We start from the raw sequence: 26,871 nt of genomic DNA on the forward strand, positions 1-26,871 counted from the left end.
CACTTCACATATCAAGGCCTAACTTGGTCTCTGTAGTAAAGCATGGCTTTAAAAATCTTTGGGTTACCCAGTACCTGTAGGTACTAAGAACATAAATGATTTATTATATAACAAATCCTTTGCATGTCAATTGGTTTCAAATTTTTTGTTTTTAACAATGTTTAAAGAAAATCTACTTATGAGCTGAAAGATCACCACTACACCCAGGGACCCTATCTCTCCACCCCTGCTGAGAACCTTAGTTCTGGGATAAGAATGGAATGGAAAAATGCAAGCTCAAGAGGGAAAAAGAAAAAGAATGCTATAATATTTCCAAGTATTAAGAAATACTTTATCCATGTATGTTTTTAAATGGATGATGATGGACATCAAATCATTATGGTATTTAGAGTCCACTGGATACATTAAAAAAGTAATCATTTTCCAGAAATTACCACTATTTACAGCATGACAGAATTAAATCTCTTGAAATTATTATTTTAAAAATTTTGTCAAATAGAAAATTGTGCAAAAGAGTACATAGGTTTTTTAACAACTATATTAGGAAGTACTTGAACAAAAAATTCTGAGTATTACTGTAATAAGTCATAGCAAAATTACAGATTGTGTTGATTTATTTCTTTATTCTTCTTTGGCAAAGCTCTATGTCATTCATATATTAACCTTGAACATTCCCACACACATATCCTGGTTTCTTAACTACCCTATACCACTGCCTTCTCCCTTGCCCCAGTTAGGAGACAAAGAAAATTAAATTTTCTTTAATATGATTTTGATTCAGGAGCACTAATAGATGGTAAAGGATTTGCAGAAACTTATTCGTATAGACATATTTGAGACATGATTTATAATGTTTCTGCGCATTGTAATTAACTCTAATTTTAAATTAAGCTTAAGATAATTCTCTTTTATTACAGAGCCTTATTCATGTCTAAAAAATTTAATTCCTTATCTATTTTTTAAAAAAGATAAGTCTATTATATATTTTTATCATTATTGAATGATTTTAAGCATTTTTACTGTCATATGGCTTGTAAGTATCTAAATTCTCTAGATTTGGATGTTGTTAGGAACCATATAAAACAAAATGCATGAACTTAGTGTTTTGGAAGTCGTTTTTGGAAATTTGCTATATATACAATGGACCTTTTGAAGAAATAGCCAGCCCACAGAGTTATTGGATTCTGAGCAGCAAGTCAAAATAAATTACTCTTGGAAAGGTGACCTACAGACATTTTTTTTTCCCTGAAAAAAATATTTCTAAACATTTTGAACTTCTAAATATTCTTATTTTATAGCTCTGAGAAGCATTTTATTAGATTTTTAAGATAGGCACAACCATACTTTGTATTATATATAGCAGCAGAATACATTTAGTGAGTTAATATTAGAAATATCAGAAGACTGTGTAACACCAGAGTAAATACACCCAGTCTTGACAACATATACAGAGCGTGTGTGTGTGTTTCTTTTCAAAACCTAGTAAAAAAGGATTCCATAGCACAGTGATTTTCATCTTTACTCTTAGGAAAATTGTTTAGCAACCCTTTTTAAAAATAAAATACATATATTGAAAGAGAAGGTTAACTGTAAAGAAGGAATTTGGTCTATAAAATATCCAATACATTTCCTGTTTTAACAAAGAAAAAGTTTTTACTATTTTGGGAATTTAATAGCGATGTTTTATGTTTCCTTCATATATTATTCCTCTGAAAAAGGCATCTAAAGTGCAAAATAGAATTTGTTTATATTTATTTCAATTAATGTAATCCCTTTTGGTCTGGGACCATCTGTATTTTGAAAGTGTCAGAAGGGAATTTCAAATATCTGTATTTTGAGAAATTTCTAAGTGATTGCATCATCTCTGGAAACAAAAATGTTTCAGTGTTCTAGAAAAATGTTTCTTTGGGCAAATTATGTGTAGGAATCCATTACTGTTTAAAAAATACAAAGTTATTATTTACTTTATGACTGAACTTTTGGCAAGTCATCTCTGTCTTTTCCAATATTAAAAAAAAAAACTAAAAATTTACTATAGCTAGTTAATGGAGGAGCTAATAATTTTGACGAAATAAGAGAAATGGAATTTTAGTTTTTGAAAGACAAATATTCAGTTATGTGCACTGAAAATACAGGTGAGCTAAACAATTTAGTGTGGTAGAAAAGCTTCTTTGATTCTGGTGGGTTATTTTTGGAAGTGGTTTTTATTTTTTCATTCTGAAGTACAGATTTCCTACAATATGATATTTTATTATGCTTGAGATTTAATTTTCTCATGCTAGTAAGGAGGAAATGTGTAAAAATATATTAATATTTTTGTGATACAGAAGCAAATACAAATGTATTTGATTTCAGATATCTTTTAAAATTGGAATAACTTTTAATAACAGCATTGCCCTCTACTGGGTTAATCAGTGGTTCTCACATTAAGATAACTGAAATAGTATTATTGCATAACTGCCCCACTAAGAACCAGAGGGATTAGAATACCCAGATTAGCCTTTCTTTGTTAACCATCAAGCACCTAGAGAAAAAAATTGTGAACGTTTTCCTCTCTGTAACTAGCACTTTGGGCCCTGAATTATTTTTTGCTTTGGCCAAAAAAAAAAAAAAAAAAAAAATCGCATGGTAGTTGTATATTACCAGATTATAAAATGTTAATTTTCATGTGTGGGATTAGAAGATAGTGATAATATTCAAATTATATGAGTCACATTTTCCTTTGGAGGTTTTATAATAGTCTCCAAAACCTCCGAAATGGCCTTGTTTGTCTGTTTGCTTGAGCATACCTTCCTTACTTACTAATGTGTAAGAAACGTAGTCCTGCAGTGTGAGACCATTGCATCTTCTTCAAAGAAAGCATTCTAGTGGTACTTTAAAAAATCATATATTACAAGGATAATAAAGATTTTTTTAACAGCAGAAACTCATTAGAGAGGAAAAAAGTGTTAAAATGTTAACTCTGCATATACAACTTAGCTCTCAGGTTCCTGTCATTAAGAATAAAAGGAAAATATTTAGGGTTATCTTCCAAAAAAGGGGACACATGAAATTATCTGATTCAGTCTCTGTGGAAAAATCTGGCACTTCCTCAAAAAGTCAAACATAGGATTATCATATGATCCAGAAATTCTACTTCTAGATATATACCCAAAAGAATTGAAAGGAGGCACACAGATAATTGTGCACCCATGTTCATAGCAGCATTATTCACAATAGCCAAAAGGTGGAAGCAACACAAATGTCCGTTGATGGATGAATGGTTAAACAAAATGTGTTATAATCAGCCTTAAAAAGGAATGAAATTCTGATGCATGCTACAACATAGATGAACCTTGAGGACATTATCTCTAACTGGAAATAGATAACAGTAGTGGTTGCACAACTTTGTGAATGTGTTTAATGCCGTTGAATTGTATACTTAAAAGTGGTTAAAATGGTAGATTTTGTTAAGTATATTTTGCCATATTTTTTAAATGATTAATTTCATGTTATGTATTTTTTACTACAATATTTTTTTTTTTTAATGAGGTCAGGCTATATGTATTGACTTGGAAAGATGTCAGAAGTATTTTCAGGGAAAAAAGTATATGTGTATATTGAGGTGGGAGGTTAGAGGGTGGGTAGATTTCTACTTTTTTTTTTTTTTAATCTTTGTTTGTTAATACCTAGGGAAAAGGTGTTGAGAAGATATTTAATTATTTGTTAATAGTGTTTACCTGGGAGGAGTGGGACTAGATAAAGGACTTCATATACTTTTGTACTGTTTGGAATTTTTATAAGTATTTTTTAAATGGCTTTATTGAGATATACACATAACATCCAATTCACTCATTTAAAGACTGCAGTTAAGTGGCTTTAGGTATATTCAGTGCATTGTGCATCCATCACAACAATTCATTTTTATCTCAAAGAACATTTTCATTACCCCAAAGAAATTCTGCACTTCTGAACCATAACCACCCAATCCTCAACTCCCCTCCCCCAGCCAGCCCTAGGCAACCACTAACCTCCTTTCTGCCTGTATTCATTTGCCTATTCTGGATATTTCATATAAATAGAATCATATATATGGCTTTTTGTATCTAACTTCTTTCACTTAGCATAATGTTTTTAAAGTTCATTCATGTCGAAGTATCAAATCAATATTTCATTCCTTTTCATGGCTGTACAATATTCTATTGTATGCCTATATTACATTTTATCTAATTCATTTGTTGATAGACATGTGGTTGCTTTTAAAAAATAATAATTAAAATCATTAAAAATAATGCTGCTCTGAACATTCATGTACAAGTTTTTGTATGAGCATAAATTTACATTTCTTTTGTGTGTATACAGGAGTAGAATTGCTAGGTGATATGCTATACGTTTAAACATTTGAGACACTGCCACATTTTTCCAAGTCTTTTCATTTTAATTATAACCATCCTAGTGGGTGGGACATGGAGTTCATTGTGGTTTTGATTTGCATTTCCTGGGTAGCTAACGATGTTGAGCCTCTTTTCATGTGTTTATTGGCCATTTGTACATTTTCTTTTGAAAACTGTATGTTCAGATCCTGTGCCAATTTTTAAATTATTTTTCTTTTATCGAGTTATAAGAGTTCTCAATATATTGTAGACACAAGTGCTCAGACTTTTCATTTGCAGAAACTTTATTCTGTGAGTGGTCTATTCACTATCCCAATGGTGTCCTTTGAAGCATGTGTCTTTTTATTTTGATGACATCAGTTAATTTTGTTGTTGTTGTTGCTTATACTTTTGATATCATAGTTAAACCTCTGTTTAAGGTCAAAAAGATATATGCCTATCTTGTTTTCTAAGGGTTCCATAATTTTAGCTGTTACATTTAGGTTTTTAATCTTTTTGAGTTAATTTTTTTTCATATGGTGTGAGATATGGGTCCAACTTCTTTCTTTTGCATGTGGTTATCCATTGCCCCAGGACCATTTGTTGAATATAGCAAGCATTTCTTGTTTTTATGATTTTAAAAGTGTAAAGTAAAAGACTGCAATTGTAATTGCTAGGGAAGGTGTTCTTGATAGCAGAAGACTTTAGGTGGAATAAACAAGCATTGTCAAAGAAAAGATTAAATATAAAAAGGGAAGCAATAACTGCTGGAATAAAGCCTATAGAATTAGAAAGGGTAGATTCAAACAAATACATAGACTATTGAGCCTCTGCAAGGCTGAAGAACAATGCTTCTACCAAAGTATAAGAGAAAAAGGTAAGAATACAAGAGGAAAAGGTAAGAATAGATGCTTAAATATTGATGGTAGCAGGGAAGGAAGATGAAGATATCAGAAGTAGAAGACAGGTTCTCTGTGGGTGTTAGGTTCCAGGATGAAATAGGAAGTCATCAAGATGTATTTAGTTTGAAACTTTATTAGAACACATGCCAATCTTTTGTTGCAGTTATCTATAAAAATCAAGTCAGTAGTTGGTTGCTTATTAAAGTTCAAAAATCAATCAAATTGTGGTAGGCAGAAAAGACAGGTATGTTGGCATAGTAGTTTAGTTCTATCAGGAACTCAGATCGAGAGAAATAAGTTCTTAGCTACATCCTTTATAACAAAATTCTTGGATCCTTAATACACTGAGAAATTCTACTCAGCCACTCCCTATAAATTTGCAAGAGACCACCAGATCAATAATTATGGTAAAATAGAATAAATCTTAGATTAGTTCTAAGAAGCCTTCAGCATTTATTTACTCAGCAAATATTTATTGAGTATCTATGTGCCAGGCACTGTCATAGATTCTGCAGATAAAGAGCAAAACCAGGCAGAATCTACATGATTTGGAATTAGGAATTGAAGAAAGATATCTTCAATAAGTTATTGTGATAAATGCTACGAAGGAAGGATATATAGTACAATAAAAAACCTTAGAACAGCTGCTTGCCCTACTTTCAGATGCATGGAGGTACCCTCTTCCCAATGTGCTTCCAGCTGCAAGCAGTTGCCAGCAGCTTAATGGAGGGCTGTGGGAAACCCAGGATGGTTCTGGGGGTACAGCTGCCATCACCCACTACTCTCTCGACCACTAAGGTGATTTCCATAGCAGTACCCAGCAAGTGCCCACCAAAGTCACTGTGATCCTGTTAGATATCAAAAGTACCACAAGCTTGTTTGCTTTTGTGAAGAACATTTTATTTCATTACATCAAAGAATGTTAAGAGTATATGCAAACAAAGTTACTTCTTCCCTCTTGGAAAGGAGTACCAGCAAGACCTCAGTATTTTGAGGAACTAGGCTAAAGAGGATTCCCACTGGGATGGGGTGTTCTGATCCCTGTAGCATCTGGCAGTGGGTTGGATGGCCTGTAATAGACGATCTGGGCTGTGGTAGACAACGTGTGCTGGCAGATGTCTCCAGACTGAAAGAGCATGGGACCAAAACAGTGGCAATGCTACATGTGGAGAGGGCAGCATTCACAGCTGGGTACATGAAAGCTGAATTTTTTAAACATGTAGTTCCAGCAATTAGGAATTACAGAGGCTGGGACAAAAGTGTATATCTATTTTTCAGGGAGTGTAGAGGCACAGAAATTATTACTTGGATATTCTCCAGAAGATGTTCTTGAGCTTGATAGTAACTTTGATACCAAGATTGGGCACAAAGTAGATAGAGAGTGAGAGTTACTGAAAGACTACAAAAGCATTGGGTGCTCAGTCAACAGACATTACTCTAGAGATTAGTGCTGCTGAGGAAGCAGACATGTATGTAGTTGTGGTGGTAAGACATGGCAGTGTGGGACTAACATGATAAAAACACTGTATAGCCTCACAAAATCCTTCAGCAAACAGTACTTGCCTTCCCCAGCCTAGAAAAGGATTTCTAAGGAAGAAAATTGTTCCTCATTGTTGGCCCTGTAGTCTAGTTTTATTTTATTTGACAGTAAAAGTAATTTACTTTAAAAACATATATATATATATGTATGAAGATACTGTGTTCTCAAACTACCTTCCACAGGTACATGAGTGAAAAAAATCTCAGTTCAGTGAAATGAAAACTTATTTTAAAATTTGTAATATGTAACAATTATTTGAAACCACAACACGAATTCTCATTGAGGGCAAAGAAATAGAAGAAATGACTCAAATACAGATCAAATGTGTAATGTTATAAGGTCATGCACTAAAATGGCAAGCTAGTTTTGAGAAGTTATTCTGAAGCCTTGCTGTTTTTAAAAACTAGAAGTGTTTCTAAGGCAATATACCTAATAATTAATTGCCCCTGTTTAATTGTGAGGGAGTAAAATTTAGAAAATTACAACAGCTGCATTTTACAATATTTGCCCAACTATACACAAAAGACACATACTTGCTTGTGATCCCAAAGAGGGCAGAATTAGAAGGAAAATCTACTTCAGTCTTGATCCATCGAGTATCTGTTACTTAAGAAACTTGCTGATTATGGCAGCACCCACAGCAAACAATTGTCTTACTCTATTGAAAAAGGTGCATAGATGTAACAGCTAAAAAAGAGATATGATTCTTAATGTTTCACAAAACAGTCCTAATTTGTCAATTAATTATCTTTACAGATTTTATAATTGCCTGACAACTTCTTAGCACAGTCTGAGAAAATATATTGTTACTATTTTAAAAATGATTTTTTTGAAATCAGTTCATGAAGAAGATCCTAATATATTTTCCTCTGAAATGGATGTGAGAGATGTACATTTCATAACAATATTATTTATCCTGGTTCAGTCTAATAGCATGTCATGTCAATTTCACATTATGATTGGTAAAAACTTCTCCTCCTTCCTTAAAGAAGAAAAAAATTAGGAAGCTTTGGCCTAGTCTGACATAGGGAAGAGTCAAGGGAGACTTCTCAGAAGAATAAATGACTAAAGTGATAATTGAAAGCCTTAACTTTGCAAAATGAAAAAGAATATTCTGGACAAAGAGAAGAACATATGCATTAGCCTTAGGCCTAGAGAAAACGTGTTCTAGAATTGTTGCTGGGGCACTGGGAGAGAGGCTATAAAGGAGACAGATCAGCCCGAGAGACTGAAGGGGAGTACTTGGAGAATGAGCGAGGGGAATCTCAAGAAAGATGAACGTTATGAAGTATTACTAAAAGAGCAAATACAATGAGAATTAGATTTGGTAGCATGGTAGGGCTATGGGTGATATTAGCAAGAAAAGTTTTGATGGAGTAATAGGAGACTAAAGCTATGTTGGAATGAATTGAGTAATGAGGAGTCTGAAAAGGTTGACTTGAACAGGGAGGAGAAAGGGTGGTAGCTGGAGGGAGATAGAGAGTTCAGAAAAGAATTTTAAATTTTTATTTAATGGGAGAGACTTAAGTCCAGTTTAAAACTGTGGGAGGATATATTAAGAAGGGAAGTTGGTTATATAATAGAGAGGAAGGGCTAATCATTTTAGCCCTTTTGATTCTTAAAATGTCAGGAGACAATAAAATCTAAGGCAGAGGATTGGCTTTAGATAATGGAGAGAAATCTCCTCTTGGAACTAGAATGAAGAATCTAGAATAAACGAAAAGGAAGAGATAGAGGCAAATGTAGGTAGATTGGATGGTTTCTCTAGTAGGGTTTGGTGACAGGTATAGATTGTAGGAAAAAATTCATTCAGGATGGATTGTGTTTTTACCAGACAGTTGTATTGAGACTTTTAGCAAGAATGTTGAAATGATCATGGAATCAAAACTTAATGAGAGGAGAGGCGAAGAAAGGAAAAGGCTGATAGATTGAGAGAAAGGCATATGTAAAGGAGATAGGTGAATTTTGAGTACCTTTTTATATTGAGCTATAGTTCCTTTACCATAAAATTCACCTTTTGAAAGTGTGCAATTAAATGGTTTTTAGTCTTTTTAGTTGTGCAGCCATCACCATTATCTAATTCCAAAACATTTTCATCGCTCCTTAAAAAGAAATCTATACCCATTCAGGGTCTTTCCTCATTCTCCCCTTTCTCTGGCTACTGTTAATCTATTTTATGTTTCAGTTTGCCTATTTTGGATTTTTTATAAATGGAATCATAATATGTAGCCTTTTGTATCTGGTTTATCTTAATATAATGTTTTTAAGGCTCATCCATATTGTGTCATGTATCAATGTGTCTTTCCTTTTCATGGCACAATAATTCATAATCTGGATATATCACATTTTATATATCTATTCATTGATTGAGGGACATTGGGATTATATTCACTTTGTGGCCATTATTAACAATGCTGCCATGAATATTTGTGTACAAGTTTTTGTATGAATATGTGTTTTAATTTGGGGTATATACCTAGGACTGGAATTGCTGGGTCAGATGATAACTCTAGGTTTAACACCTAGAGGAACTGCCAGACTATTTTACAATGTGGCTACACCATTTACATTTCTACCAGCAGTGTTTGAAGGTTCCAGTTTCTTCACATCCTCACCAACACTTGTCATTGTCCATCTTTTTGATTATAGCTATTCTACTGGGCATGTATGGATACCTTTTAAAAACTAATTTATTGAAGTAATACATGAATTTTTTTTTTTTTGTATTAACATTATATAAAACCAGGGTAAATTTTAGCATTATAAATCAGGCTAAAACCCCTATGACTCCCACACCAGTCAGTTCCTATACCTTACCAAGAAGGATCGGTTGTTTTCAGTTTGGTATGTTTCCAGAATTTAAAAAAATTCTCAATATAGGCAGCCCTATATAGTCTTCTTACATTAATCTATTTTCATAGAAACTCTATAATAAATTAATTTTTTCCTTTTCAATCTCCAACTGTACAATATAACATCTTTTAAAATTACAGCATTCATTAATAAAATTCATATATAAGCAAATCAACTAAATGCCTATAGATAAGGCTTATTGTGCTTTATAATGGCTTTTTATATGACTCCTCTTAGTCTTCATGTATTGAAACATTATCAGTAAAACTAATATTTTCTTCTTGTTTTTAGTGCCTGGCTTTCTGGCTATGAAAACCCTGTGGTGTCTCGAATTAACATGAGAATACAAGATCTGACAGGACTAGATGTTTCTACAGCAGAGGAGTTACAGGTGGGTAACCACATTATCCTTAAGTTATCTTTACACTTCAAAAGATACTTCAGATTAGATTTCCTGACACTGTATATAGGCAGTACTCAATTTTCATGACAGTTTGGGACTGTAAAAGTGAATAAGCTGAAATCTGCAAAGTGATCTTAATAAATCAGCGGGAAAGTTATGATGGCTCTGTGACCTTTAAAATTTATCAAAACATTAAAAACTCTTGAGTATAAATTTACAGGGAAATGAAAACTATATAACATTAACATTAAGTACACTGTAATTTTTTCATTCATAGGCCTGACCAGCGCAGTTTTATTTTTTGATAGTTTCTTTTTTCTTTTTTCTATTGAGATATAATTCACATACCATAAAATCTACCCTGGTTTTATTATATTCAGATGGTTTTGCAACCATCAATACTATCTAATTCCAGAATACTTTCATTACTTCAAAAAGAAACCTCGTATGCTTTAAGTACAGGTACACCTCAAAGATATTGTGGGTTCGGTTCCAGACCATAGCAAGAAAGCGAATATCACAATAAAGTGAGTCGTGTGAATTTTTTGGTTTCCCAGTGCCCTAAGTTATGTTTATACTCTTCTGTAGTCTGTTAAGTGTGCAATAGCACTAGATCTAAAAATGTACTTTCCTTAATTTATAAACACTGTATTGCTAAAAAAAATGCTACTCTATTTGGTCCTCCAGCAAGCTGTAATCTTTTTGCTGGTGGAGGGTCTTGCCTCAGTGTTGATGGGTGCTGAATGAGCAGAGTGGTGGTTGCTGAAAGGCTGGGGCGGCAATTTCTTAAAGACAGTAATAAAGTTTGCTGCATCGACTGAATCTTCTTTTCATGAACGATTTCTCTAGCATGCAATGCTGTTTGGTAGCATTGGCCACCAGAAGAATCCTGTCGCTGCTTTATCAACTAAGTTTATGTAATATTCTAAACTGTTATTTCAATAATATCTTTACAGTGTCTTCCCACTAGTAGATTCCATCTCAAGAAATCACTTTCTTTGCCATCCATAAGAAGCAGCCCGTCATGTTAACGTTTTATCATGAGATTGCAGCAGTTCAGTAACATCTTTAGGCTCCATTTCCATTTCTAGTTCTCTTGCTGTTTATACCCCGTCTGCAGTTCCTTCTTCCACCGAAGTCTTGAACCCTCAAAATCATTTGAGAGATGGAATCAGTTTCTTCTAAATTCTTATTAGTGTTGCTATTTTGACCTCTTCCCATGAACCACGAATATTCTTAATGGTATCTAGAAAATATATATTTTTCATAAGGGTTTCAATTTACTTTGCCCACGTTCATCAGAGGAATCACTACCTATGGCAGATATAACCTTATGAAATGTATTTCTTAAATAATAAGACTTAAAAGTCAGAATTACTCCTTGATCCATAGGCAGCAGAATAGGTGTGTTAGCAGGAATGAAAACCTCATTGTATAGCTCCAGTCAGAGAGCTCTTGGGTGACCGGATACATTGTCAATGAGCAGTCATATTTTGAAAGAAATCTTTTTTTTCTGAACAGTAACCTCAACAGTGGGCTTAAAACAGGGGTCCCTAACCCTTGGGCTGCAAACAGGTACTGGTCTATGGCCTGTTAGCAATGGAGCTGCACACCAGGAGGTGAACAGCAGGCGAACAAGTAAAGCTTCATCTATGTTTGCAGCAGCTCCCCAGTGCTAGCATCACTGCCTCACCTTCACCTCAGATCATCAGGCATTAGATTCTCATAGCACCGGTCCCTGGTGCCAAAAAGGTTGGGGACTGCTAGCAAAAATATTCAGATATTTTGTTGTTCCATATATAGAGCACAGGCAGAGTAGATTTAGCATAATTCCTAAGGACCCTAGAATTTTCAGAATGGTAAATTAGCATTGACTTCAACTTAAAATTACCACCTGCGTTAGCCCCTATAAAAGAGAGTCACTTTGCCCTTTGAAGCTCTGATCTAGGCATTGACTTCTCTCTAGCTATGAAAGTCCTAGATGACATCTTCCAATATAAGGTTGTTTGGTCTACACTGAAAATCCGTTGTTTAGTGTAGCCACCAACCTTAACCTTCATTATTTTTTTTAGCTAGGTCTTCTGGATCACTTGCTGCAGCTTCCACATTAGCACTTGCTGCTTTACCTTGTATCTTTATGTTATGGAGACAGCTTATTTCCTTAAACCTATGAAACAACCTCTGCTAGCATCAGTTTTTTCTTCTGCAGCTTTTTCACCTCTTTGAGCTTTCGTAGAATTGGAGCATTGGGGCCTTGCTCTGGAGTAGGCTTTGGCTTAATTCAGACAGCATTTTGAGCTTTGGAAGATAGGTCTCAATTTAAATTCCAAAGGAAAGTGTTTAGTGAAAATATAAATCTCAAAATTCTAGTTCTAGAAATTTTTAATTCTAATATTCTAGTTCAAATTTTAGTATAAATTACATATTAGGGAAAAACATTTCCCCAAACATTTACTAAAGAAAAGCACATTAGTAGAAGTTCTAAAATAGCACACAGTAGCCATCCTTAGTTTTTCATCCTTGGTTCCTTAGGAACTCTCATTAATTTAAAATGCTCTGCTTCTCATTTCTGTAGAAGTACCTAATCATGATATATGAGGCCAAAATGGGGATTATAGATTTTTTTGAATAGTAATCTTGATAGTTCTTTCATTGATGCTTTGCTTCTCTCCTTCAGGTAGCAAATTATGGAGTTGGAGGACAGTATGAACCCCATTTTGATTTTGCACGGGTAAGTAAAAAAAGAGAATATAGGAATCCTGCTGAAACTTAGGCATGACAGGTTAATTTCTTCTTTAGTATTAAAAATTCCTAGCCTATTTGGAATTTGTGGAAGCATGGCGAAGCCTTTTTTAGTAGGCGGGGGCAGGGCGGGGGACACCTAGCTATACAGTAAAAGAATTTAGGATATTTTTAAATGCACTGCCTCTTATCATTCTGGCTGGAGTGTGATATGTATGGGAAGCTTCTTCTGAGACTTAGAAAGCACAGGCCTGCCCTCACATGAATCTTGGATTTAAATTTTACTGTACTGGAAAAGAAATTAATTTAAAATTGTTCAACTTAGTGGTGCTCCTTGGTGCCTGGCGGAAACAAACTCATATCTCCCAGAGAGGCATCCTCATTCTAGCATCTTGGGAATTTTTAAGATTAAGTTCTGCTAAATATGAACTCTTGTAAAAAAAAAAAAATTACTGGCAATAAGACACCATTGGTGAGACTGAAGCAACCAACAGATTTAGACACCTCTAGGGTGTTAGATACTTGAATGATTAGATACAGAATTTAAAATAACTATGTAACATTTAAAAAACAAAAGATAGGATAAAATAACCTCTCAAAATAACTTATTTGACAAATAAACAAGTTTTAGAAAAAAGTTATTGTCGAAATTTAAAATTTAGTGGATAAATTAAAACAGATTAGAGACCGCTGAGGTGAATTTGTGAATTGGCCAATAAATCGAAAAAATTACAAGGACACATTTTGAGAGACAGGAAAATAAAAAATATAAAATAGATGTAAAGAGGCCAGGAATAAATATCAAAGCAGTTTGCTGAAAAGCTGTCACTGCCCAAGTACTCTTGCTTAAGATTAATAAGTATTGAACATTTTTTCCTTCTTTAACACACTGAACTACAAAGTATGGCATTACCAAATCTTAATTTAAGCTTTATCATAATTCCATGAATTCTAAAGAATGTGCCAGGTATTTTAATAAATTTCGTGGTCTGTTTCTGTTTTTAAATAAGGGTATGTTCTTTTAAAAGAAAGTGCAGTTTATATATTGTGTTACAGCCCTTGACTGGCTTAATTTCAGAATCCTAGGCTTTTATTCTATGTAGGCTGGCAAGAAATATATTATTAGTCTCTTTTCCTTCTGTTTTCAATTATTGAAAAATGTCTGAGGGTGATGTGAAAGACTACAGTTCAAGCCCTGACATTAGTATAACTATTTATTTTTTATTTTTATTTTGAATTATAGATTCCTTAGAAGTTGCAAAAAATGTATAGGGAATTCCCATGCATGCACTCTTCACTCAGCCAACTCATCTTGTATAAATATAGTACACTATCAGAACCAGGATAGTGGCATTGGCATAAGCCACAGAGCTTATTCATATTTCACCAGTTATACTTGCACGTGTGTGTGTAGTTTTATTACATATGTAGCTTTTGTAACTACCACTACAATCAAAATGCATAACCACACCATCACCGGAAGATTCCCTTGCAGTACTGCACTATAGCTGCACACACTGTTCTTCTTCCCATTCTTAACTGCTGGTGACCACTTATCTGTTCTTCACTATAATTGTTATTTCACAAATATTATGTACAGTATGTATTCTTTTGAGAATGTCTCTTTTCACTGGGCATAAATAATTCCCTTGAGGTTCATCTGAGTCTTGCAGAAAATATCCATAGTGTTTTCCTTTTTATTGTTGCTGTATTCCATAGTATGAATGTATCAGTTTTTTTAGTCATTCATCCTCTGATGGACATTAAGTTCCCAGTTTGGGGCTATTAAAAATAATGATGTGTGTAAATTTGTTTGAAAAATACATTTTCATTTTTCTCTGAAAAATGCCGTGACTATATTATATTTTAATTTAGATTTAAATAGCCAGATGTGAATTCTCCAGCCAGATTAAAGTACTGACTGTCCAAAAGAAAGTCATAGTAGCAGTAAACATTTGATTGGATCACGAGTTCAAAGTAAATCTCAGGGTAAATTTTTTACCCACAGAGGTTAGACTTTACAAATGTAGCTAAGAGGTTCTCGTGTCTTGTTTTTTTAGAAGCTAAAACTATAGGTATTAATTTTTTAATCCGTAGGGAGTAGCTATTTGTTCTCCTTATTTTGGCAAATAAATCTGGGGTGTTTTCTTCCAGTGGGTTTATCAAAAGTATTCATTGTACCAGTTGAATATCCGAATCAGCAACCAACAAGTATTTGAATGCCTGATGCACATAGTGTAGTGGAAAGAGTAAAGGACCCTTTTTGGATTGTTGTTGGCATACCCTTCAGCATATTACTGATTAGTTGCCACTGGAAATTTGAATTACTGAATTTTACACCATTGATTTAGTTGTGTTTTATTCACAGAAAGACGAGCCAGATGCTTTCAAAGAGCTGGGGACAGGAAATAGAATTGCTACATGGCTGTTTTATGTAAGTTATAGCTTAAATTTTTATTTCAAGTTGGGATTTGATCACATGGCTCATTTCTTTTGATGTGTTCAGATATTTGCTCTTAACAGCCCAGTTTAAAGTTTTTGCAACTTAGTAAAGGGAGTTAAGAATTTTTATTTTTTTCGATTTTAACTTTTTCAGATTGCAGTATTACAACCTGAACAAGAAAATTAAAATTACAGATAGCCTCACTACTTAGAGATAATCATCGTTGATGTTTTGGAGTATAGACTATTTAGTCATCTTAATATGTGTATATAAGCATCTCTATATTTATGTAAATGTATATATACACATTAATACTGTTGAATTTTTATTGATATATATCACAAATTTTACAAATTGTTAAGCATATAACAATAAATTTTGACAAAGCGAACACATCTGGTAAAATCTGTACCCAGATAAAGTAGCCTGTTATAGCACTCTGGAAGCCCCAAGGGTAGCCATTCTCACATTGTTGAAGTTTCAAAATAGTGTAAGATTGGCTGGGCTTTACTCATGGTTCTTGCTCTGGATCTCATGCCATTTGTAGTTAGATGATGATGAGCACTGGGGTCACCTTAAAGGCTGACACAGAGCCTGCTATTGGCCAGAATACCTACCTGTGACTTGGGCTTCCTCACACATAGTGACTAGATTGTAAGAGCAAGTCCCCCAACCCCACTAAAAATACCAGGGGGTGGGGGCAGAAATGCGTGGTATTTCTATTACCTATCCTCAGAAGTTAAATAATGCTGCTTCTGCTGTATTTTATTAATTGAGGCAATTACAAAGGTCTGCTGAGGTTCAAAGGTAAGGAACATAGATTGTACCACTCAAGAATATCACTGTCATATAAAAAGAGCATGTAGGACAGGACATTTGGAATATATTATCTCCTGCAATGTTTTAACCTTTGTTAACTTAAAATGTTTTATATCTAGACTTAATTTTGCTTATTTCATTGCTTTTTCTACCTTCTACCCCTATTTGAGTTATATAAAATGGCATCTCTTTTTGGCTTTCTGCAACCTTCCCTATTTCCATCCCTTTCACCACTCCATATTGTTTTCAAAAAGATCTACGATACCATTAAAAAAAAAAAAGATTTAAGGTATCATAAAAAAAGGATTTAGGATTTAAAAAGGATTTAAGATGTATATGAAATTTAAAATGAGAGCAGATTATCAGAAAGGGGAAACCAGGAGAGAAGTTGACACATTTCACAAAATTTGTGCCGTGAAGTCTTGTATACTTTCTAGAGATGAACTTTTCATAGATGTATACCAATTTATATCCAACCATTAAGTGTGATGTGTTTGTCAAACTTTTTCATCTCTATTTTTTCCTTATCAGAGTGGCAGTTATTGTGATTTTAATCTACATTTCTCTGTTTGGAGAGATTGAGTATCCTTCAGATATTTAAGAGCCATTAAACATTTAGTTTTGGCTGTATCTTTTTCTTGTATTTCTTTGCTTTTCTGTATGTTGATACTATATTATTTGGTCTAATATCCACAAATATTAGATTTAATCTAATAATATTATTTGACTATTAGATTGTATGAGTATTATGTCTCCCTCCCTAATTACATAGCATTTATATTCATTTCATTATTTAAATAATATTCCTAGGTGGGCCACATAGCACAACTTTTTAATTTCTCCAAAGTTAGTTTTTTCATTGCTTAAGAGTTAGCTCTTGGTTATTGATTGTATATTTTTCATGGTAAAGTACCGTCTTTTAATCTTACCTAATGCTTTTTACCGTGGTTTAGATTATCTAATGCTGAGATCAAACTCTTGTTTTTTTTATGGTACAGCATTAGCCTGGCAAATCTTATCTTTCTGTTTTCAGTGTTTTTAAGTCACTTATTTTAGATGTGACTCTTGAATATAAGCATATAGTTGGGTTTTGTTTTGTGATACAATCTTAGACAGTCTATACATTCTATTTAAGTTGCTTTTGAAAAATGTCTTCATTATATCTTTTCCCTTTGCCTTGTTTTATACATGTGCTTCTTTAATTTGGAAGGTTTGTATCTTTATTCTAGGTTACCTTTAAGACTATGTATAATCCTTTAATCCTGCTTTTCAGTTAATATGTGTTGCTTTTCTACCATGAAAAAATGACAATACTGGTTTTAGTTTATTATTTTTGTTTATTTCCATTTTGTTTAAATTCATTTATGGAACACCTATCTCAATACTTGAGATACTATTTGAGTCATTAAAGTCTACTAAAAAACAAAACATGAAAAATTCCTGCCCCCATGGAGATTATATTCTGTGCAATAAAATACATATTTATACCCCTAACTTGACTTGTTAGTTTGAAATCATCCTTTTTACCTCTGTCTATAAACGAAGTGCCTATTTCAAATTATATTCTCATCTTACTGACTTTATCATTCCTTTGCTTTTTATATATATTTTTTACCTAAGTATATAAACCTAAACAGTATCTTGTTTTGTTTTTTAAGAACTGAATAACATGTACTATGTAAGTAGAAGTTCAGATGTTCTCACCATCTAATATTCAGTATCACAGCCTCCTCAAAGGGCATGTTTAACTTTATTCTACCAATATTTTTGATAATACTCTCTCATCTCTGATAGATGAGTGATGTGTCTGCAGGAGGAGCCACTGTTTTTCCTGAAGTAGGAGCTAGTGTTTGGCCCAAAAAGGTAAACTTGGTTTGTTTGTTATTTTAATTTTGGGGGTTTCTATTTTTTTCCCTAAGGAAGAGATATACCTTTATTTCATGGTCTAATTAATAAATTATGTTTTTAAAGGTAGTATACTTAAGAATTACATTATCTCTAGGTAAAACTTTGGATATTTTTATGGCATAATTTACCATGAGTATCTACTAGAGGTAATGAACAAACAGGGATTACATTGTAAAGTATAAAAATGTCAAATCACTATATTGTACACCAACTATACTTAAATAAAAATTTAAGAAAAAATGAGTTTCATATGATGCTTGCCCTCCATCTTTCTATTATAACATTTGTTATATTTGCTAGGGCAAATGCCTTTTTTTGTCAAGCAACTTTGTGGTATTTCATGTGATCATGAAAATTTTGTAAATGATATAATCATTTTCAGAATTATATTAGAGGAAGACATAATGCTCCTTTGGAGTACTTTTGCAGGAACAGAGAAAAAATTAATTACTAAAAAAATTGATAACCTGTTATTTTATTTGGTGATAATTTTGTGGTGTTCTCCACAGGGAACTGCCGTTTTCTGGTATAATCTATTTGCCAGTGGAGAAGGAGATTATAGTACACGGCATGCAGCCTGTCCAGTGCTAGTTGGAAACAAATGGGGTAAATATTTCCTATATTCTCTTTGTAATAATTTCAAAATGTGAATCGAAAATCACAATGTACATCTCAAAAGAAATTGAAAACAAAACTCCTGACAGATTGGCCTGTTATGACTCTAACATTCAATGGGGTTCAACCACGGAAGTTTTTGATCTTTATATAAATTTGTTTTCAACAGATCAGAATTTTGATGACAGATTTTTTAACAGTATTTCTACTTGCTATTCTGAGAAACATCAACTGACTTGGAGTCAAATGAGATAATATTGTCCCTTCAAGGGGTTCATAATTGTCTCTAACTGAGGCATCCTACTGGATAAATTACAGTGTGGTACATATGAATACAAAGATGTAAACAGAAGGTGGCAATTCCTTACATATGAGGAGGCTTCTTAAAAGCTTAATTTTTAAATTTGGTCTTAGAGTACTTTTCCAGGCTTGTTAGGGACCAGATCCAGGACTAGTGTGAGGTGAGAAAGGTACTCATTGTTAGCGGCGTACAGGTACAGGATTTGCTACATTAGAAAAATAAAAAAAAATAAAACAGGTGAAGTTATTCTAATATATTTTAACCCCAATATGTCCATTTCAGTATGTCATTAGCCACATTTCAAGTACCCAGTAGCCACATGGGTCTAGTGGCTACTACTGTATTGAACATAGGAGTAACATCTGATCATCAGGATTTTAAAAATCATCCCTGATGATGATAATATTTGAGAATCACTGGACTAGAATGAAGAGAGGTTAGTGGAGGAGAGATCTGTTTGAAAGGGTGTTTTCCATTGTTTACACAATGATGAAAGCCTGAACTAAGGCAGTAGCAAATGGGTTATAGAGCAAAGAATGATTCAAGAGCTGTAAAGAAAATTGACAAGGTTTGATGGATAAAAGATTGGATACAGGAGTTGAGAAAGGTAAAAGGGTAGTTAATTATCATGGGTCCTAGTTCAGATATTTTGTACATGTTGATGCTGTTAATTGGGCTCTATGATATAGGAAAATAGAAAATTAATTCTTTGTAGGTTACTTTAAAAAACAGTATCGTGGAACCAAGGAAACATAGTGAACACATAATGACTGATCTAGAGTTGCTCCTTCAGAGTGAAGATTGTGTTCATTTAAAAAATGTCTTTGTCTTAGAAGTTGTATTTTGTAAACAGGTAAAAACAATATTCTGTTCTATCTGTACCTACATTTTAATTCCATTTTTAAAATCTTGTATTGAACATTAAAAACATAAGGAAATGCATGTACACAGACTTTCAATTGTACATATGTAGTCTTCTGTTTCCAGCATTTAGTGAAGTTTGTAAAAGACTGACTGCCTAAGTAGCATCTGCCTTTATCTAGTTTTGGTCTTAAACTTTTAGCCCATGTACGAACTTTGTTACAGGCCTAGCTCTTATAAGTTACTTAAATACTAATTAGATAGTGGAGGGAATTAATATATTTTGTTCTCTCACAGTATCCAATAAATGGCTCCATGAACGTGGACAAGAATTTCGAAGACCATGCACCTTGTCAGAATTGGAATGACAAATAGGCTTCTCTTCTTCTTCTGTTATATTCTAATGTGTTTGATACACACATTTCCCAATCTTAACTTTCAAGAGTTTACAATTGACTAACAAACACTCCAGGATTGAGTTATGAACTTCATCCCATGTTTCATCTGTGGACAATCACTAACTTTGTGGAGTTTTTTTTTTCTTTTAAAAGTAACACTAAATCACCACATTGTACATATAAAACCTTAATTTCATTTGGGAACAGAGGACAAAGTGAGGCTGAGGCAGAGTTAAAAATGAGGAATTTTTACGTTTGTTATATTTTTAAAAACTTTTGGTTAGATAAAGAATACACTGTATCTGATTATAATACTTTACTACATCTCATTTGGTGGTCGGTAGGCAGGAATGGGCCATGTGATTAAGGAAGAGATGTGTTATCGTATATACCTAGGTAGTCTTTTTCTGGATCTGCTTAAAGACTAAGAATAAACTAGGCATTTAATCTGGGTTCTATACAATGTTTGCCCCTCCATATGCTTTCTACATTGATTTTTTTCTCCCAAGACCTTTTTAAAAGAAAGTATCCTATATTTTACCAATCCCCTTTTCTCTCATAGCTTCTTTGTGGTGAAGTAAATCTGTTTGAGGTAAAAAATACTTTGATTTAAAAAAAAAAAAATTAACAAAGTCCTACATAACAACACTCAGCCTTCTTAACTAAAATGATCATTGCTTTGTCTGTTTCTTCGTCCTTTTTCTTAAATGACTAATGATTTTGTCCATAAAATCACTGGGGTGGTGATACTGGCATTCTGATTAAATAAATATCGTGCCTTAGGTGACTGGAAATTTAAAAAATACAAGTCCTTTCAATGATGAGGGAATTTTTTAAAAGGGATTTTTTTCCTAAAAAGCCAAAATGTTTGTTTTTTCAATTCTGAAATGTATTGTGACAACAATGACCTATTTATGATCTTAAATCTTTTTTTAAAAATGTTTCTGTTTTCTGTGTGGTATTTTTTATATTTGAATGTGAATGCATGCTATCGCAATAACAGATTATTTCTATTATTTCTTTATTATACAAGAGCTTGGTTTATCCTCTTGATTTTCATTCACTTGAGGTCTTATTGTTATGGAAGAAAAATTCAAGATCTCTGAACTTTAATCAAAATATGTTTCCTTATAAAAGGGAACTCTACAACTTTACTATTACAATAATGTACTTAAGACTGTCTCTTATTCAAAAATATGGGGTGGTAGTATAAAGCTGTGAAGTTAAGGACCCATTAGACCAACGTTTTGCGTTTCTTACAGGTGAGTCCTACTTCATACAAGAGCTCTTTATCCTTCGTGCAGTATTTAAGGAAGAATTTGATTAGTTCTCTGGGAGAGAAGGTATTTTACCAATCAAAAAAAAAAATCAACTGTTAAGTTCCTTTTCCCAACTACCTTTTGTTCCACACCCATTTTAGTACATGTCAAGAATTAAGTTCAGTTCTTACTCAAATTTTGTGACTATACATCATCAAAAAAAAAATAAATTCAAAATATAGAAATAAAATGGGAGTTCAAAGGATAGAAACTAACCATTATTGCCATATGTGTTTTAGCAAGTAGAATAAAAATAGCACATTCCATAATTTAACAAATTTCCTTATTATATTCAACCCCAAACACTATATGGGATTGGTAAACTCTTTTCAGTGTTAGATCCTACATAATTCACTCAAGTTTTATAATTATCAACTATTTTTCTTTCTAAATGAAATGGAGAAAAAAAATTCCAGTATAAAGCTTTGGGCCCAGCGGTCATTGCGATCTTTTTAATTTTTATTATGGTGAACTTTAAAATAAATGAGGGCTATCGTGGAAAATCTGGTTTCCTCATGAACCCTAAGTGCCTGGCCTTCAAGATAGTAGGTCACATCATTTATTAACTTTAAGCATGGAGTTATGACCAGTATCACCAACATGGAGTTAACCGAAGTATCCACCAGAACACTCAAACAGCAGGGTAAGTAAATTTGTAACTGTAATAACCTAGTAAGATTATTTAAAAAAAAAAAAAAAATGACTAGGATTCTTTGGAAAGCTAAATGTTAAATGCAGTGATGAAAGAAGCAATCATTTACTTTGTGGAAAAAAATGGTTATTACAGTGTAAGAAGATTAAGAATTGTAAGCAGTAAAAACACATAAACTAATATGTGTATGTCATGTGTATGTGTATATGTATATTATAATGATCCTATTGCTGAGAAGAATCTATTTTTACATAGCCATGTGTTGACTAGTTATATATAAATTCTGTACCAGGTAGCCATCTAGCTGAAAAATGAACAATGGTTGTGCAGGGCCCTACAAACTAAACAATTCAATGACTGGAGTCTTGCCATTAAGAAATTTACAGTATCATACCAAAACAATACCCACTCACAAATAACTATAAATCAGTTAAGAAGGAATAAACAGAATTACAAAAGATTGCTAGGAGAAAGCAGAATGAAAATGACATATCGATTTGTATAGCTAGCAACACAAGAACCAACCTCTTGGCGGCGCTTATTTCACTATTGTAAGAGTTGGTGTTTTAGAAGGAACAACATTGGATAACTTAGAGAAAAAACGGAATGAATTAACACTGGAGAGTACCATTCTTTAAAGGATCGGATAGAGTGATGTGCTCTTTTACATTTCAGGGCTTTTAGGTTGTTAAATATCTTACGTCAACCTTTTCTAGAAAAGGCATTCACTTATTTTTAAGTCCACAAAGAGCCAGGATTATTGTAATATCTACTTTAAAGCCATAAATGTAATTAAACGCCATTGCAATGTAGGTTTTATATGGGTCTGGATATCTCAGGATAAATGATTATGTAAAACTGCACAATGGTTAACTTCTAATAACAGATATTAATCTTATCCTTTGACACCTGTGTAATGAAACATTGTAGTTGTTAACTCTTAGAAGATGAAATAATTTACATAAGAGTTGGATTTAGTTATGTTCTATTTTTACTTTACATTTAAAAGGTAAAAAAGTTAGGGCTCTGTGAAATGAAAGACCACTCAGGCTTAAATTGTTAGATGGAAAAAAGTAGTTCTTATTAAAAATAGTGTTTCACACATATCCTTTTTATTTATGCAACTATAGGAAAATAGCCTATGGAAAGTTCAAGTAAGGTAATAATTTAAAATGCTCTGAAACAGTGCTACTTAGTGTAGTTTGTGGAAGAGTTGGCATGAGTTTTGTTATTGGTCCCCAATAAGATTACATTAAAATGTAAACTATATCAATAAGTTCAGTTGGCTGTTTTCGTAGAAAGATTTTCATGATGAAGTGTGTTATTTATTTACTCTGTGGTACAAGCTCTTTTATTTCAGGGAGGACCAGCTTTAAGTAACATTGCACTCAAACAGTATGAATTGTTTGAGTCTGCATTTTTAAGAGCACTGAGAGTTTCATATATGGTTTGGATATTGGTTGGGGCAGGAGAAGCAGACTTAATATATCATAATAGGAAAGACCATTCATCATAATTATTTAGCTTTGCAGAGGTTTCAAGAAATCAATATGCTTACATTTTAGCATTCTGTCCTTATCGTGATAGATAGGAATCAACATTTCCTCTAGTTCTAATATGACTAATTCATGTTGGTATAAGACACATTTAAGAACATCAGTTCTAGAGGAAGGTAGACTAGGAAGCTCCAGGCCCTTGTTCCCCTACAGAAACATGAGTTTATCCAAGTAGAATAAACTTGGAGAATGACACTGAGGCACATTGTAATCAGACTCTTGAAAGCCAAAGAGAATCTTGAAAGCATCAAGAAATAATTGACTTGTCATATATAAGGAATCCTGAGTAAAATTATCAGAGGATTTCTCAAGATACCTAGGCCAGAAGGCAGTGGGATAATATATTCAAAGCACTGAAAAAGCAAAAGATGTCAGTTGAGAATTCTATATCTAGCAAATCTGTCTTACAAAAATGAGGGAGAATTTATTACATTCACATCTGAACAAAAGCTGAAGAGTTACTGCTGCCAGACTTGCTCTACAAGAAATGCTTCAAGTTAAAAAGGATACTACATATTGAAGTCATAGCAAAATATGAAGCGCTACAATAAAGGTAAATATATGGCAAAAAAATCAATACTATAATGTTGGTTTGCAACTCCACTTTATATAATTTAGAAGAAATGCATAAAAATTATAAGTATATGTTAATGGATACATAATATTTAAAGATGTAATTTGTGACTTCGCTAATAAAGGGTAGTGTAGCTGTAAATGAGTAGTTTTGTGTGCAGCTGAAGTTGGTATCAATTCAAATTCAATTGTTATAACTTTAGGATGTTACGTATAATCTCCATGGTAACCAGAAAGAAAATAGCTATAGAATTTACCAAAAAGAAGTGAAAAGGATTCAAAACATGTCATTACCAAAAAGTCAACTAAACACAAAGGAAGGCAGTAATGGAGGAAATGAAGGACAAAAAAAGCTGTAAGAGAAAGTGGCAAAAGTAAGTTCATCCCTATCAGTAATTACTTTAAATGTAAATAGATTAGACTCTAACCAAAAAACAAATTGACATAATGGATAAAAAACATGACCCAAGTGTATGCTTTCTAAAAGAGACTCACTTTAAACCTAAATATTGAAAGTGAAAGGATGGAAAAATATATTTCCTATCAAAATCCCAGTGATTTTGTTTTTATAGAAATAGAAAAATCTACTCTAAAATATGGAATCAAGGGACCCTAAATGATCTTGAAACAAGAACAATAGAGGTTCTTGATTTCAGCACTTACTACAAAGCTACAGTAATCAAAATGTGTCGTATTGGCATAAAGACAGACATATAGACTATCGGAATAGAATTAGAAAGCCCAGAAATAAATCCTTGTAACTTTACGATGAAAAACTGATTAAAAAGTGGATCAAAGACTTGAATAGACATTGCTCCAAAGAAGATCTGTAAATGGTCAATAGACGCTAAAGATGCTCAACATCACTATTAGGGAAATGCAACTGAAAACCAGGATAAAATACCACCTCACACCCTTTAATATATCTATTATTACAAAAAGAATATAAAGATAGAAAATGAGTGTTGTTAAGGCTATCGAGAAATTGCAATCCTCGCACATTGCTGGTAGGAATGCGAAATGGTACAGTCACTATGGCAAATGATGTGGTATGGTGAATCCTCAAAAAATTACATGTAGAGTTGCCATATGATCTAGCAATTTCATTTCTGGGTATAGCCAAAAGTAATGAAAGCAGGAACCCAAAGAGATATTTGTACATTCATTTTAATAGCATTATTCACAGTAGCCACAAGGTGGTGGCAACCCAGGTGTCCATCAACAGATGATTGGATAAACAAAAAGTGGCTTATACATAAAATGGAATATTATTCGGCTTAAAAAGAAAGGCTATAAAGACATCCTACAACATGGACGAACCTTGGAAACATGCTGAGTGAAATAAGCTAGACACAAAACAAATATTGTATGATTACACCTACATGATGCTGTTAGAATAAGCAAATTCATAGAGACAGAAAGTAGAATACTGTTTGCCAGGGGCTGGGGGAGAGGAGTTTGTGTAGAGTTATTGTTTAATAGATAAAGGATTTCATTTTGGGAAGACAAAAAATGTCTGGAGATGTGATGGTTGCACAATGTGAATGTACTTAATGCCACTAAACTGTACACTTAAAATGGTTAAAATTGCAAGTTTTATGTTATATACTTTTTCTCAATAAAAAATGTTTGGAAAAAAATACACATAATATCATCCAGCAATTCCTCTCTCCCCAAAAGAATTAAAAGCAGGAACTCAAAGAGATACTTTTACACCCAATATTCATAGTAACATATTCCTAATAGCCGAAAGGTGGGAGAAACCCAAGTGTCCATTGACAGATGAGTGGATAAATATAAAAAGGACAATTTTTAAAGTAGAAAATAGAAGAATTCAAAAGAAAATGACAAAATAAGCAAAGATCTAACAGAGATAAGAGAAATCCCTAAGTAAGCAAAGAGAATAATTCTTAGATATATTTTAAGAAAGCTTTCTGTAATATAAGTGCCTGACATTAAGCTCTTGATTGCTGAGGCTCCCATTTCAAAGACATCCATCTCATGTAAACATTACCGGCTGTATGACATCTACAAGCAAAACAACTAGATAAGGAACCAGGCTTCCTCCACTTATGAAGTTTCCCTTTGAGAAAGCCCTGGGTTACCTAGGTAACTGATCACTTGAATGTCCCCACTTTTCCTTTCTCATGTACTAATTTATGTTCTTGTACTTGAAATTTGCCAATAAAGAATGGACCCTTGAAACCCTACGCACCCCACCTGCAGACCCTAATAAAGGGAGAGCCCCAGGCCTGTGCTTCCTCCTTTTCAGCTATGATCTCACTGTATGGCCCTCGGGTATGCCCTATATCTTTTAGGACCTGAATAATAAATCTTGTTCTTCAAAGTTTTCTGGTGTTTCTTTTGCTGAGGTGTGCCCTCTAATCATAAGAAGCAGAAGGGCTGGACCAGCCGCAACATTGGCTCCAGTCCCCACAAGTAGTCCAGGTCCAAGCAAGTGCCTCAGGCATTCCTAGCCAATAGTAATATCAATAGGCTGGGACTGACAATGCTTTTTAAAATATATTTAAAACTACATTTTGAAAGAGCACTGAATAATAAAACCAGAATGACCAACACTGACATAGTCCCATAAAATTACTGCATTTTAAAAAGGGGGAAAATTCTTTTGAG

General features: G+C 33.3%; 1 protein-coding gene across 4 annotated transcripts in view; it reads left to right on the forward strand.

Annotated features, from left to right (window-relative positions):
* P4HA1 (prolyl 4-hydroxylase subunit alpha 1) overlaps positions 1 to 21,078 on the forward strand; it is a 72,213-nt gene extending 51,135 nt beyond the window's left edge. For all 4 annotated transcript variants that reach the window (XM_016156964.2, XM_016156963.2, XM_016156966.2 and 1 more), the window contains exons 10-15: positions 9,939 to 10,038; positions 12,728 to 12,781; positions 15,161 to 15,226; positions 17,849 to 17,917; positions 18,472 to 18,568; positions 20,037 to 21,078. In XM_016156964.2, coding sequence (XP_016012450.1) covers positions 9,939 to 10,038; positions 12,728 to 12,781; positions 15,161 to 15,226; positions 17,849 to 17,917; positions 18,472 to 18,568; positions 20,037 to 20,107 — 457 coding nt within the window. In that variant the 3' untranslated portion in view covers positions 20,108 to 21,078. The remainder of the gene's footprint in view (positions 1 to 9,938; positions 10,039 to 12,727; positions 12,782 to 15,160; positions 15,227 to 17,848; positions 17,918 to 18,471; positions 18,569 to 20,036) is intronic.
* The last annotated feature ends 5,793 nt before the right edge of the window (positions 21,079 to 26,871 follow it).

Source organism: Rousettus aegyptiacus, unplaced genomic scaffold (genome assembly GCF_014176215.1).
Source record: "Rousettus aegyptiacus isolate mRouAeg1 unplaced genomic scaffold, mRouAeg1.p scaffold_m13_p_6, whole genome shotgun sequence".
NCBI classification, from domain to species: domain Eukaryota; kingdom Metazoa; phylum Chordata; class Mammalia; order Chiroptera; family Pteropodidae; genus Rousettus; species Rousettus aegyptiacus.